We start from the raw sequence: 14,065 nt of genomic DNA on the forward strand, positions 1-14,065 counted from the left end.
AGTCTTCTGGGTTTGATGACTCCCAGCATCATTCAACCCAGAAGATTAAGTACTGTATTTGCTGGCGTATAAGACTACCTTTTACATTTAAAAAAATGTCCAAAAAGCAGTCGTCTTATATGCCGGGTCAGCTGCTCGGATGCCTGCTGGATGTGCAGTAATACTGTATGTAGCTTCGGCTACATACAGTATATACCCAGGGATGTATCTTGGCCTAGGCCTAGGGCGGCACTTTGCGGGGGGGGCGGCACGGGCACCAAAGCCGCCCCCCACACGAAAAACAAAAAAAAAGACCCCCAATCCGTCCTTCTATGTAATCGGCTCCTGCAGCCGCCTTCCGGCTCCCGCATAAATATAGCCCCCGGCGCGGAGGCCTGTAGCGTGGCACTTGCACTAGCAACATGGGGCGTACTTGGCCAGGGGGAGGGAGCGACTGACGCCCTGCATTAAACGGCCGGTGATTGGCCAGACCGGGTGCATGTCATACTGCCTAATGCTCCGCCTACCCTCCTCCACACGACATCCCTATTCATCTTCTCCCCGGCCCGCGGGGCGGGGTCTCTCTGTGACCGTAGGAGGAAAAGAGAGAGGGGGATGACGGGAACCCCCGCAAGTGGTGGCCAGGACAGCAGGTAAGTTTCATTCATTTTTGTCATCGTCCATAATATAGTGGCAGTGCTCAGCATGGATTAAATGCATTTTCAGAGCATATTGCAAAAAAGTGCTCCATGCATACTCAAACTTATTATACAGTCCACAGTCAGTGAAAGTTCATGTACTGCAAACTCTGCAGTACATGAACTTTCACTGAATGTGGACTGTCTAATACATTTGCATAGATTCCAGCATATGCAAAGTGCTCCATGCTAAAATCAATGCAAACCCATTAAACAATCCACATTCAGTGAACATTCATGCACTGCAAAGTGCTCCTTGCTATATTTAAAACACAATTAATATACACTAGTAAGCTGTGATATTTTGAAACTGACGAGGCTGCACTGATTGCCACTGATGAGTACTGGAAGGCTGCACTGATGGGCACTTATAAAGGCAGCACTGATGAGGCTCCTAAGCTGCACTGGTAGGCAGCACTGATGGGCACTGGAAGGCTGCACTGATGGGCACTTATAAAGGCAGCACTGATGAGGCTGCACTGATGGTACTGTACTGATGGGCACTGATAAGGCTGCACTGTTGGGCACAGATGAGGTGGCACTCTTACGCTGCACTGATAAGGCAGCACTGATAGGCTGCACTTGTGGCCCCTGATAAGGCTGTACTGATGGGCACTGATGAGGCTGCACTGATGGGTATGCTTCATGTTGACATTGGGGTGGATTCAAGTAGATTTGCGCCCTCTTACGGAGGCGCAGCGTACCGTTTTTACGCTATGCCTCCGTAAATTACGTGCGCTACGCTTCATTCACGAAGCAGTAACTCCGTAATTTGCGCGGGCGCTCCGTAAAAATGGCCGGCGTAAGCGCGCCTAATTTAAATGATCCCGTAGGGGGCGTGGATCATTTAAATTAGGCGCGTTCCCACGCCGAACGTAGTGCGCATGCTCCGTCGGGAAACTTTCCCGACGTGCATTACGGTAAATGACGTCGCAAGGACGTCATTTGCTTCAACGTGAACATAAATGGCGTCCAGCGCCATTCACGATTCACTTACGCAAACGACGTAATTTTTAAAAATCGCGACGCGGGAACGACGGGTATACGTAGCATTGGCTGCCCCTGCTAATAGCATGGGCAGCCTTACGCAGAAACCGACGAACGCAAACGACGTAAAATGCGTACGCAGGGCGCGCGTACGGTTGTGAATCGGCGTGAGTATGCAATTTGCATACTCTACGCTGACCACTACGGGTACGCCACCTGGCGGCCTGCGTAACAATGCAGCCTACGATACGACGGCATAAGAGCCTTATGCCAGTCATATCTTAGGCTGCAGTCGGCGTATCGAGCTTCCTGAATCAGGAGCAGTCGATACGCCGGCGCAACTAAGCAATTGCGCTGCGTATCTATGGATACGCAGACGCAATTGCTTACTGAATCTAGCCCATTGTTAAAGTTGTTGTTAATATTTTTTCTTGGACCTTAATTCTGCATAAAACATTTCTACAGTGTCATGAGATATGTTTAGGTGTGAGGTGTGTTTAGGGGCGGAACGGGGCAGGGTAGGGGTTGGGTGGGCCAAGTGGTGGCGAGTAACTCTTAAGGCCTGGCTAGTGGCTCAGGACTTGAAATTTTGAGCCCTGCATTGTACATTCACATCAGTCCCTGCCCTCAAGGAGCTTACAATCTAAAGTCCCTAACTCGCATTCATACATACACATGGTAAGGGCAACAATTTAGACAGGAGCCAACTGCAACTGGATTGATTGATGTAAGTATGGAGTGAATGGTGCGTGAGTGTGCTAATGTACAGAGAGGAAGAGGTGGAGCTCTAACAGGAAAAGGTGGAGCCTACAGTGGAAGGGGTGTGGTTTACAGATATAGGGTGTGTCTTAAACAGGAAGGGGTGGGTCATATTTAAATTAGGGGGTGCATGAGTTTAGTCAGGCCTAGGGCAGCACAAAACCTAAATACACCTCTGTATATACCGCTTAGCCAATCCCGGTGAGCGATATATTCAAATGAATACAGAGCCTGCTCGGATTTGAGTAACAACCTCTACCAATCCGAGCAGGCTACATACAGTAGCCTGCTCGGATTGGCTTTGAGAGCATTTGGGCATTGATAGATGGCACTGATAGGCGGCACGAATAGCTGGCACTTATGGGCACTGATAGGTGGTACTGACAGGTGGTTGGCACTGATAGGTGACACTTATGGGCACTGATAGATGGCACTGATGGCTGGGACTTATGGGCACTGGTAGGTGGCACTGATGGGGGGGCACTGATAGGCAGGCACTGATATGCAACAAAATGGGCGTCGGGATGTTCAGCCACTGGCGGCAATGGAATGTGGTGGCTCTGGTCACCGATCCTGATGCACCTGCACCCCTGCCAGCTTACCTAGCTTGTTCCACGGCAGGTGAGGACTCGCTCTCCGTTCAACTGACTCCACTCACCAATTTTCGGTTGCGCTCAGCCTATGACCAGGTATCTAATAAGGCATCAGGGGCATTTGTGCGCAAATGCTTGGTATCCGTATCGGGACAACCCTAGTAGATGTGACAAGGAACATATGTAAACAGCCCAGAAAGGAGTTGATTTACTAAAACTGGTGTGTGCAAAGTCTGGTGCAGCTCTGCATGGTAGCCAATCGGCTTGTTCTATTAAGCTTTGACAAATAAAAAATAATGGAAGTTTCTATGCAGAGCTGCACCAGATTTTACCCACAACCTCAAAGGCTGTTGTGTCGTCAGATTTATGTGATTGTGTCATCACCGGGATAGCAGTCCAAAAAGTAGATGCTGACCCTGGTTGACGAAAAAGATGGCAATTTTAAGGAGACAAAGGAAGCTCTGCAATCGCTCTTGGAGGTAATGAATGCCTGTAAATGTTACACATTACTAAGGTGACACTGACACTTTGCCGATTCAGGGAAAAGTGTCAGTGCCTACTGAGAGCCCCCCCCCAGAAAGCTATACTCAGCTATTCTTACTGCTTTGTGGCCAGCCCAGTACATCGGATCCCTTTACAGGGTATGGGGGAGCATGCAACCTCCCCATGTAGCGTCCAATTGCTAAAAAATATTGTAAAATGTAAGGAGCAGTGACATCATCCATCAATCAACCTGAGTAATGTGACACGAGAGCTTGGACAGTGGGGAGCAATGGAGTGTAGATAGGTGAATATACAAAAAAAGGGGGATTTGGAACCTATGAGGTAAGTGTGGCTAAAAGATGAGTCAATGTTGAAAAACAAGTTTTTATTGAAAAACATGACACAATACATTATACATGCAAAGGTAAACGGACTTGTCTGTCACATGTTGCAGACCATATATGCATGAGAGCAATATTATCAGTATAGCAAAATCATATGTGGTCTAGAACAGTTATCCTTATGTAATAAAAACACTTAAAATACACAATGGTATAGGAAACTCGGGAAGATTAAGATGAGTAGAACCGTCTACAGAAAAAATGGTGCATCCAATTATCCCGACGCGCTTCGTGGCTATTACCAGTCTTTAGGGGCACGTGCACTTCGATCTACAAGAAAAACATGAGTGTGATCCATATAATGGGCAAGATATATACAGAAGGGAAGGGAGAAAATCACTCATCCCTATTAGTACTTACATAACAGTAAAGTCCGGGGCATGTGAAAATTAGGATAACGGGGGCTGCTGAAGATGTCTGTCCCAGGAACTGAGGTAGGGACCCGCAAAAGAAAGATGGGGCACAACATGGTCCCCAAGAGAAAAAGTATCCGGACAGTGGTTATATATGGGCTCCAATTTTAGGAATGAAAGAAATGGAGTGTGCTAAAAGTATATAGTATGATGGTAAGGGATAGACTAGAGCCCAACACCAAAATGAAATCATAAATGTGAACTCGTGTCCAAAAGGCCATGAACTCAGTGATGAAAAAAGACTGGATTGTATTGTACTGTAAGTGCCAGGGCCGATCCTAGGGTCACAGGCGCCTGGGTGCAGAAATATTTCTGTCGCCCCTACATGGGCGTCATCATTTTACTAACTCCTCCCCTTTACAAATGTTTCTATGGCAATGACTCAACCACAGAGATGCTCCCCCACAAAGTCTTCATTAACCTGGGATCCTTACATGATCTCTTAACAATAAACAAAATACAGGAAGAGAGGCAGAGTAGTTTTTTTTTTTTTTCTCTTTAGGGTGGACCTCCGCTTTAAGGTAAAAAAGGTCCCAGTAGTTGTATTGCCCCCTCACCTCAATAAACACATTTTCCGACCCAGAGCTGTGCCCAGGACCGCCATCAGGAATAATGGGGCCCCTTACACAGCTTCAGGCATGGGCCCTACTGGAGCAGAGAAGCGGGGGGGATTGAAATTGAGAAGCGGGGGGGGGGGGGGTTGCCGCGAATTGAGAAGCGGGGGGGAGGCCCTTTACAAAAAGAGAAGAAATAAAGAAAAATATATATAAAAAAGGGGGGGGGTAGCCATCTGGGGACCTCTGGGCCCTTTAATAAAGAGATAAAAAAAAATATATATATATATATATATATAATTTTTTTTTTTTTTTTTTTTTTTTTTTTAAAGAGGGGTTGCCATCTGGGGCCCTGTGGACCTCTGGGCCCTTTAATAATAATTAAAAAAAATTATATATATATATATATATATATAAATACAAATTATTTTTTTTTTTTTATAAAAATAAATTACAAAAATAGGGGGGGTTGCCATCCGAAACCTCTGGGCCCTTTACTAAAAAATATATATATAAACAAAAATAAAAAAATAAACATTTATAAAAAAAAAAAAGGGGGTTTGCCACATGGGGCCCTGGGGACCTCTGAGCCCTTTTATTATATATATATATATATATATATATATATATATATATATATATATATATATACACAGGGCTCAAAATTTCAAGTCCTGAGCTACTAGCCAGGCCTCAAGAGTTACTCGCCACCAGTTGCCCCACCTAATTCATACACTGCCCTTCGCCTAATTGCACCCGTAAACACGCCCTCGTAGATTATCTCATGGAATGACAATGTTTTATGCAGAATCAAGTTACAAAATTAAATATTACCAACAACAACTTTAACAAAATGGGACAGGGCACTGGGGGCAGACCAGAGGGACAGGACACTGGGGGCAGACCAGAGGGACAGGGCACTAGAACTGGGTCTCTTCCCCATTCTTTTCCTGTCTCCTCTGCAACTCCCATCCATCCTCTCTCTCTCCCATTCATCTCATTATCAGGAGCCTCTGTGCATGTCCCCACTTCCCCCTTTTATTCAGGCTGGCAGAGAGGAGAGGAGCTGCAGCACAGCGGCACAGCGGGAGGGAGTACAATCCAGCGCTGAGATCTACACAACTGCACAGCCATTGACAGCGCACAGCACACATTGAGACCAGTCTGTTCACAATGCTCAGGCTAAACTGTTGGACACTTACATAGAGCACAAGGAGAAGAAAACTGCACAAACTAGAAGGCTGCCGCTCTCATGTCAGGGCAACTTTCAGTGAGCGCTGCACCGGAGTGGTAATTTTTGCAATCCTCCACCTCACTCATTACTTTCTGCTCTCCAGCTACATTGGTCGGGGCCCGGGGGAGGGGGGGGGCAGGCACAGAAAGGTCATACTGTTAGGTCCCATGGCTTAATGAGAATTGTAAGGAGAGCACCTGTGTACTGCTCTGCCTGTGCGCGGCTCACCAGACTACTTTTCCCGAGCATGCACCTTTCCTCTTCGGCCGCCAATCTCATCGGGACTCTAAGTGTAGGCACAGATTGGAGGGAGATTGGTCATGCAGCCCTGTCATCACTCGCCCCCAGCTTAAATCCACTCACCAAATGCTAGTAGGCGAGTGGAAATTTTGAGGGCTGTGTATATATATATATATATATATATATATATATATATATATATATATATATATATATATAATTAAAAGAAATAAAAAAAATATATATATAAAAAGGTTTTTTTTATAAAAAAAAGGAGGGTTGTCATCCGGGGACCTGCGGGCCCCTGGGGACCTCCGGACCCCTAAAAAATAAATAAAAAAAATTGTCCCTTTAGGAATAAAATAAAAATATATTAAAAAATATATATATTTTTTTTATAAAAATAAATGGGGGTTTCCATCTGGGGCCCTGTGGGCCTCCGGGCCCCTGGGAACCTCCGGAAGCCCAAAAAAAAGGGGGTTGCCATCTGGGCCCCTTACAGGTGTACTGCCTGTACCCCCCTGATGGCGGCCCTGGCTGTGCCCATCTGCAGCCATGCTCTCCCTTTTTCCGTTTCTCACAGGACACAGAGGCAGCACTGGGAGCCATTGGTTTCTGCTGTTATATGTCAAATCCTGTATGGTGGGTGCTGGGGAGTTGTGGGTGAGCTGTGCTGTGTATGTCTATGGATGTAGAAAACAGCCTGGCTTGGGAGTGCGCCCACACAAGTGCCCCCATAGCAGCCAGCTCACAGAAGAGGAGCAGAGTGCCAGCCGGGACCCCAGAAGAGGAAGTAAGAGACCGCTCTGTGTAATGCCATTGCACAGAGCAGGTAATTATAACTTCTTTTTTATTATAGGAAACACAATTAACATTTTCACTGCTTTCCAGCGAACTTTTCTATTCTAACTTTTCTATTCCCCAAGCATATAAATATAGTGACACTTGTTCTTTTGTATTATTGTATGTCTCTTTGCAGATCAATTCATGGGACTGGGTAAATATAAGCAGCATTAACAACCTGGTTGATGTCCATGCTTTGTATGTTGGAGGGCCACCCCTGGACAAGGAAAGCCGGGAGCTGTTTGTAAAGGGAAGCATGGCAGATATCAGAGCAGAGTTCCAGGTGAGCAAACTTTGATTCAATAGAGAAAAGGTTACTACTAAGGGCAGTGACAAGGCGGACTTTTAAGGCAAAACAGGGACATAAGGTTTAGAAAAATCTAAACTTTTAATTCCAAAAATACAATAAAATACATAGAAAAAAATATACAGAGTATACGTTCACATGCAAAAATTCCTTTTCATCTCGTCTACGCGTTTTGCCTTTTGGCTTCCTCAGGACGAGGTTAGGAGAATTTGACAGTAAGATATTACTTATTTCATTAATCGGAATGATCGTTAGCCTTCCAATTGCATCGGGGACATTTAAGGTCGCAAGTGTACCAATGGTATGCAGCTTATAGGAGAGCTCAGTACAACCAAACAGAGAAGAATTCCTCTAAATGACATCAGACCCATATATAGTCCGTCGACAGGAATAGGATCTAGCGGGCAGCCAAAACCACAAACAAAGCCGGGACCAGAAGGGCAGGGGGCGAGACCAGGATGGGGAATATATCCAAAGTGGGCAGCCACACTGCAGTATCCGTTATAGGACAAACCAGCAGGTTAAGGGTCTCTCAGATGAAAAGATGTCATATGTCCCGGGGGGGATAGCCTGTGCTAAACGCCGGGACATATGACATCTTTTCATCTGAGAGACCCTTAACCTGCTGGTTTGTCCTATAACGGATACTGCAGTGTGGCTGCCCACTTTGGATATATTCCCCATCCTGGTCTCGCCCCCTGCCCTTCTGGTCCCGGCTTTGTTTGTGGTTTTGGCTACCTGCTAGATCCTATTCCTGTCGATGGACTATATATGGGTCTGATGTCATTTAGAGGAATTCTTCTCTGTTTGGTTGTACTGAGCTCTCCTATAAGCTGCATACCATTGGTACACTTGCGACCTTAAATGTCCCCGGTGCAATTGGAAGGCTAACGATCATTCCGATTAATGAAATAAGTAATATCTTACTGTCAAATTATCCTAACCTCGTCCTGAGGAAGCCAAAAGGCGAAACGCGTAGACGAGACGAAAAGGAATTTTTTGCATGTGAACGTATACTCTGTATATTTTTTTCTATGTATTTTATTGTATTTTTGTAATTAAAAGTTTATATTTTTCTAAACCTTATGTCCCTGTTTTGCCTTAAAAGTCCGCCTTGTCACTGCCCTTAGTACGAACCTTTTCTCTATTCAATATTTCGGATGTTGGCAAATGTGAGTGCTTGTTCCCTATTTTTTGAACAAACTTTGATTCAGTTACATTTCATGGTGCCTATCCTATTTGAAGGTTCTTTAGCATCAATGGAGGTAATAAGAGACCACTGTAAGCAGATTAGGGGGCAGTGAAAATGGGGTTGATTTACTAAAACTGGAGACGGCAAAATCTGGTGCAGATCTGCATAGAAACCAACATCAGCTTCCAGATTTATTATTATTTTTTTTTTTTCAAAGCTTAATTAAAGTGGTTGTAAACAGGTTGCTACAGGTAAGCCTATATTAAGGCTTACCTGTAACATAGCCTGGATATCTCTTAAACCTGCATGGTTTAGGAGATATCCCCCTGTGTCTGCATGTGCCAAAGTGATCGGTGCATGCGCACCGAAGCAATATCACGTTGTGCCGTTGCTTCAGTTAGCTGTGCCGTAACCGGCGGCTCCTGCGCGCACGTCATCTCGGCTCTGGCCAATTACAGCGCCGGAGCCGCGATACTCGGAAGCAAGCTCCAGGAGAGATGTCCGCGGCCAGAGGGGGGTTGAGGATGGCTGCGGGGGCTTCGATCTAAGGTAAGGAAAACATAATGAGCTAGTAGCTAGCTCATTATGCTTTTGTCATGCAAGTTTTTTTTTTTACGGGTTTGCAACCGCTTTAAACAAGCTGAAGTCAGAAGCTGGTTGGCTACCAGATTCCGTACTCTCCAGTTTTAGTAAATCCCCCGATTTGTATCCCTAGATTGTGTGTTCCATTTCTCTTATCCTACCAACAGGTATTGTAGCTGGAAAGATAAAAGTTACTAGCTATATATACTCGAGTATAAGCCGAGTTTTTCAGCACATTTCTTTGTGCTGAAAATGCCCCCCTCGGCTTATACTCGAGTCACCTTTTTGCGCCTGATCTCCCGGACCCCAAACTTGGCACACATGTAGCCCCACTCTTCAAGTGTGCAAAGTTTGTTGTCCGGGGGACCTACGGCCGGGGAGCACCGTTTTTTTTCAAAGCCGGGCACCCATTCCATAGTAATTTCTCCGGCGAGTTTGGGAACCCGGTACCAGCCGGTCATAGGTCCCCTGGACCCGGATCTTGGCACACATGTAGTTCCATTTCTCCTCTACAAGTGTGCAAAGTTTGTTGTCTGGAGGACCCATGGCTGGGGAGCACCGATTTTTCGGGCACCCCTTCCATAGACTCCCATGTTAAATGTCAGTCTAGTCATGGGCACAGTGAGGCACAGTAAGGCATGCACATGGACACCCTAGGCTTATACTCGAGTCAATACGTTTTCCCATTTTTTTGTGGTAAAATTAGGTGCCTCTGCTTATTTTCGAGTCGGCTTATACTCGAGTATATACGGTACTTTGCCTACTGTTTCAGTATCAATAATCTTTATTTTTATGTATAGCTATATTCTTAGTTATTGCAGCTATATTTTTGAAAAGTCCTTAGGTGTATTATTATGTTTTATGTTTTTGGTGTAATGTAAAGTCTGTGCTTTTCTTCTTGGCTATGTAGAATCTCATGAAGTACTGTGCCCAGGATGTACAGGCGACACATGAAGTATTCACAGAACAGTTTCCACTTTTTATGGAGAGGTAATCTACACTGATATTTAGTGGTTGCAGATGTGTGATAAACGTTAAAGATCCTAATGTCTATGTGTTTCAATGCAAAGGCTTCTAATTCTGAATGTCCTCCATCATCAACTGAATGAGCTGCTGAAATGCCCAGGGCTTTTTTTTCTCAGAAAATAGGTCCAGGTACTCCAACTTTTGAGTCACCCCTTGTCTCCGCCCCCTACCCACCTCCGAGCACTGTCCATTGGTTCGATCTCCTATCCACCTCTCTGTACTGCCCCTTTTCAAGAGTAAAGAACCAAAGTATCATGTTGTGGTTCTAGGTAATTTTTATGGAATTTGTTAATAGCACAAAAAGCAGTAAAATAACCACTGCAATCAGTAGACCCCCCCCCCCCCCAGCAACAATAGATCCCCAACAACAATAAATCCTCCCCTGTATCAATAAACCTCCCACAAAAATAACGTCCCCAAAAGCAATAGATCTTCCAGCAGCCAGCATCAATAGAACCTCCAGCAGACAGAAACAATAGGCTCTCCCTCAACTGTAGACCTCTTGCAGCAACATATGACCCCCCAGCAACAATAGATCATCTACCAGTAACAGATTACATAGATCCCCCACCGGCAACAATAGACCTCCCCAACAACAGACCCCCAGCAGCAATAGATTCCCCCCAGCGATAACAGTTGCAACTAGCATCAATAAGCCCTCCAAGCAAACCACGGCACCCCTTGCCATTACATACATTCAGTGCTGGAGGTGCCGGAACTGCGTTCCCCCGCGTTCCCGCTGAAAAAAAGCCCTGGAAATGCCTATTAGTTTTCTGGTCAGTGGCCGTTAATCCTCCAACTAAAGGAACACAGCAATGTTTAATAAGCAAGCCATAAATGATGGAGTTTTCTTTCCCGCAACCACAGGTTGCGGGAAAGAAAATTGCTTGATTCCCCCATCAGCACAGTCAGTTCTAATAGGGCAATCCCTCCTGCAATGCTATTGTGTGCTGCCAGCGAGGAGCCTTCCCTGCCGGCAGAACACAATGATTGCTGATATCGGCTATAGCCATCAGCTGTAATTGCATTCAGAAAATCCAGTTGTACTGAAATGGATCAATGGATTGACTTCAGTACAGCCAGCCTTCCCATACATGGATCAAATCTCAGCCGCTCTCTGCTGAACCGGCCGAGATTCGATCCTTCTATGAACAGTTTTAGAGCATTCCTTGTTGCCGCCATCTCTTTCCCACTGAAAGTATGTTGCCACAGAAACCACTTGCTGATTTACGTTGGCGCAATGGCTCTGCAACAAGTGGGACACAATCATGAAGTGGAACGAAATTTATTGGATATTTCAAACTTTTTTAACAAATAAAAAACTGAAAAATTGGGCGTGCAAAATTATTCAGCCCCTTTACTTTCAGTGCAGCAAACTCTCTCCAGAAGTTCAGTGAGGATCTCTGAATGATCCAATGTTGACCTAAATGACTAATGATGATAAATAGAATCCACCAGTTTTACAGTTTTATATCTTTATGTTTGAAGCCTGAAATGTGGCAAAAGGTCGCAAAGTTCAAGGGGGCCGAATACTTTCGCAAGGCACTGTATACAGGTAACAAGCTGAGATTAAGAGTGCTCCCTTTTAAGAGAGTGCTCCTAATCTCAGCCTGTATAGAAGACACCTGGGAGCCAGAAATCTTGCTGATTGATAGGGGGATCAAATACTTATTTCACTCATTAAAATGCAAATCAATTCTGGATTTTTTGTTGTGTCGCTCACTGTTAAAATAAACCAACCATTAAAATTATAGACTGATTGTTTCTTTGTCAGTGGGCAAACGTACAAAATCAGCAGGGGATCAAATACTTTTTTGCCTCACTGTAGGAGCCAGGTTTTTTTTTTGCGTAGTGTGGGTTGCTAGTGCCTGGCCAGGGCAAGTAATTTGTACCCCCTAATCCTAACTTACGGTAGAGCAGCAAGCCAATAACCCCAATGTAATGTCGTTGCCTTATAGGCTGGCTGGAAAGAATGACAATAAAACCTGTTATGGGGGAAGTTCCTTATTCTGCCGATTTGCCCTCTCACCAATTTTCACAATAGCCCCCCCCCCCCTCCACAGCTCTCACCTCTTCACTAATCTCCCCCCCCCCCCCCCCCCAACTCTTCACAAGTCAAATTACCACCCCCCAACTCCCGCCTGACATTTTTTGACTTGAACTCCAAAGAAGCTTGCCAGAAAGTTCTTACCGCTGTTCAGGTATTCTGGTGCCTGCAGGGTTTGATGACAATGAAACATTTCCCGTTTGTTTTGCAGGTGTCCTCATCCGGTGACTTTGGCTGGCATGTTGGAGATGGGGGTGTCCTACCTGCCGGTGAATCAGAACTGGGAGAGATATATAGACGAGGCTCAGATCACGTACGAGGAGCTGCAGAAGGAGATGAAGAAATCTCTGATGAACTTGGCTAATGATGCCTGTCAGCTTCTATCAGATGATGCGTAGGTGACAAAAAAAACTTGGCATTATGTGGTCTGTTGTTAAAATGCTTCAATAAGGACCTGTTTGTGTTGCCCATAGCTAGAAATCAGTATTCCAAATGTATTCATATACTACAAAAAACTGGAAAAAAACGTATTGACTCGAGTATAAGCCTAGGGTGTCCATCTGCATGCCTCTCTATGCCCATGCCTCGCTGTGTCCATGCCTCTCTCTGCCCATGCCTCACTGAGTCCATGCCTCTCTCTGCCCATGCCTCACTGAGTCCATGCCTCTCTATGCCAATGCCTCGCTGTGTCCATGACTAGACTGATGTTTAACATGGGAGTCTATGGAAGGGGTTCCCGGCTTTGAAAAATCGGTGCTCCCTGGCCGTAGGTCCCCCAGACAACAAACACTTGTAGAGGAGAAATGGGGCTACATGTGTGCCAGGGGACCTACCACCGGCCGTTACCGGGTCCCCAACTCACTGGAGAAATCACAGTTTAACATGGGAGTCTATGGAAAGGGTGCCCGGCTTTGAAAAATCAGTGCTCCCCGGCCAACAAACTTTGCACACTTGTAGAGGAAGAGTCGGGCTACATGTGTGCCAAGTTTGGGGTCCAGGGAACCTACAGGCCTGGCCGGTACCGGGTCCCCAAAGTCCGGGAGATCAGGCGCAAAAAGGTGACTTGAGTATAAGCCGAGGGGGGCATTTTCAGCACAAAAAAAATGTGCTGATAAACTCGGCTTATACTCAAGTATATACGGTATGTATTCTATCATATTGCACTGAAAGAAAGACTCTATCGCTTCTACTGTCCATTCACAGAGGGCTTTGTGTTTTGAGAATGGTTTCACATAATTCAAAACCTTTCCTGATCAGACATGAGAAGAGAATGGGTTGGCAGAGTGGGTGCAAATGACTCTGCACTTACACTACCTAAAGGTCCAGTGTTAGAGCACTGAAAGTATAGCAACAGCTGCAGTCCCGGCACTTAGTAAAAGTGTGAATAAAAGAGGTGTCCATGAGGTGGCATACACCTCGTTAGATCTAACGCGGTAGTAAACTGCAGCGGTTTAAAAAAAACACACATCTGTAAGGCAAATGCATAATGTGCCAGTATACTGGCACATTATGAAATACTTACCTTGGAACAAAGCTCTCTAGCGATGTGCTGTTACCGATAAGAGGGCTGACATCTTCCCCGTCTTCCGGGTTTGCGCGCTCAAGCTTTGTGATTGGTTGGAGCCGCGATTATGTCACTCCTGCAAAGGCGTGCGGAAGCCCTCGGTTCCGGGCACAACGCTCTGAAGTTTCGGCAAGGTATGCCGGACCTTCAGAGCGCATGCGCC

At 45.6% G+C, this 14,065-nt stretch overlaps 1 protein-coding gene across 1 annotated transcript in view; it reads left to right on the forward strand.

Annotated features, from left to right (window-relative positions):
* The window catches only part of POLG (DNA polymerase gamma, catalytic subunit), a 91,886-nt gene that overhangs the window by 20,104 nt on the left and 57,717 nt on the right, over positions 1 to 14,065 (forward strand). Inside the window, exons 6-8 of the mRNA XM_040342413.1 lie at positions 7,321 to 7,467; positions 10,176 to 10,255; positions 12,550 to 12,732. Of these exons, the coding sequence (XP_040198347.1) occupies positions 7,321 to 7,467; positions 10,176 to 10,255; positions 12,550 to 12,732 (410 nt within the window). The remainder of the gene's footprint in view (positions 1 to 7,320; positions 7,468 to 10,175; positions 10,256 to 12,549; positions 12,733 to 14,065) is intronic.

Source organism: Rana temporaria, chromosome 3 (genome assembly GCF_905171775.1).
Source record: "Rana temporaria chromosome 3, aRanTem1.1, whole genome shotgun sequence".
NCBI classification, from domain to species: Eukaryota; Metazoa; Chordata; class Amphibia; order Anura; family Ranidae; genus Rana; species Rana temporaria.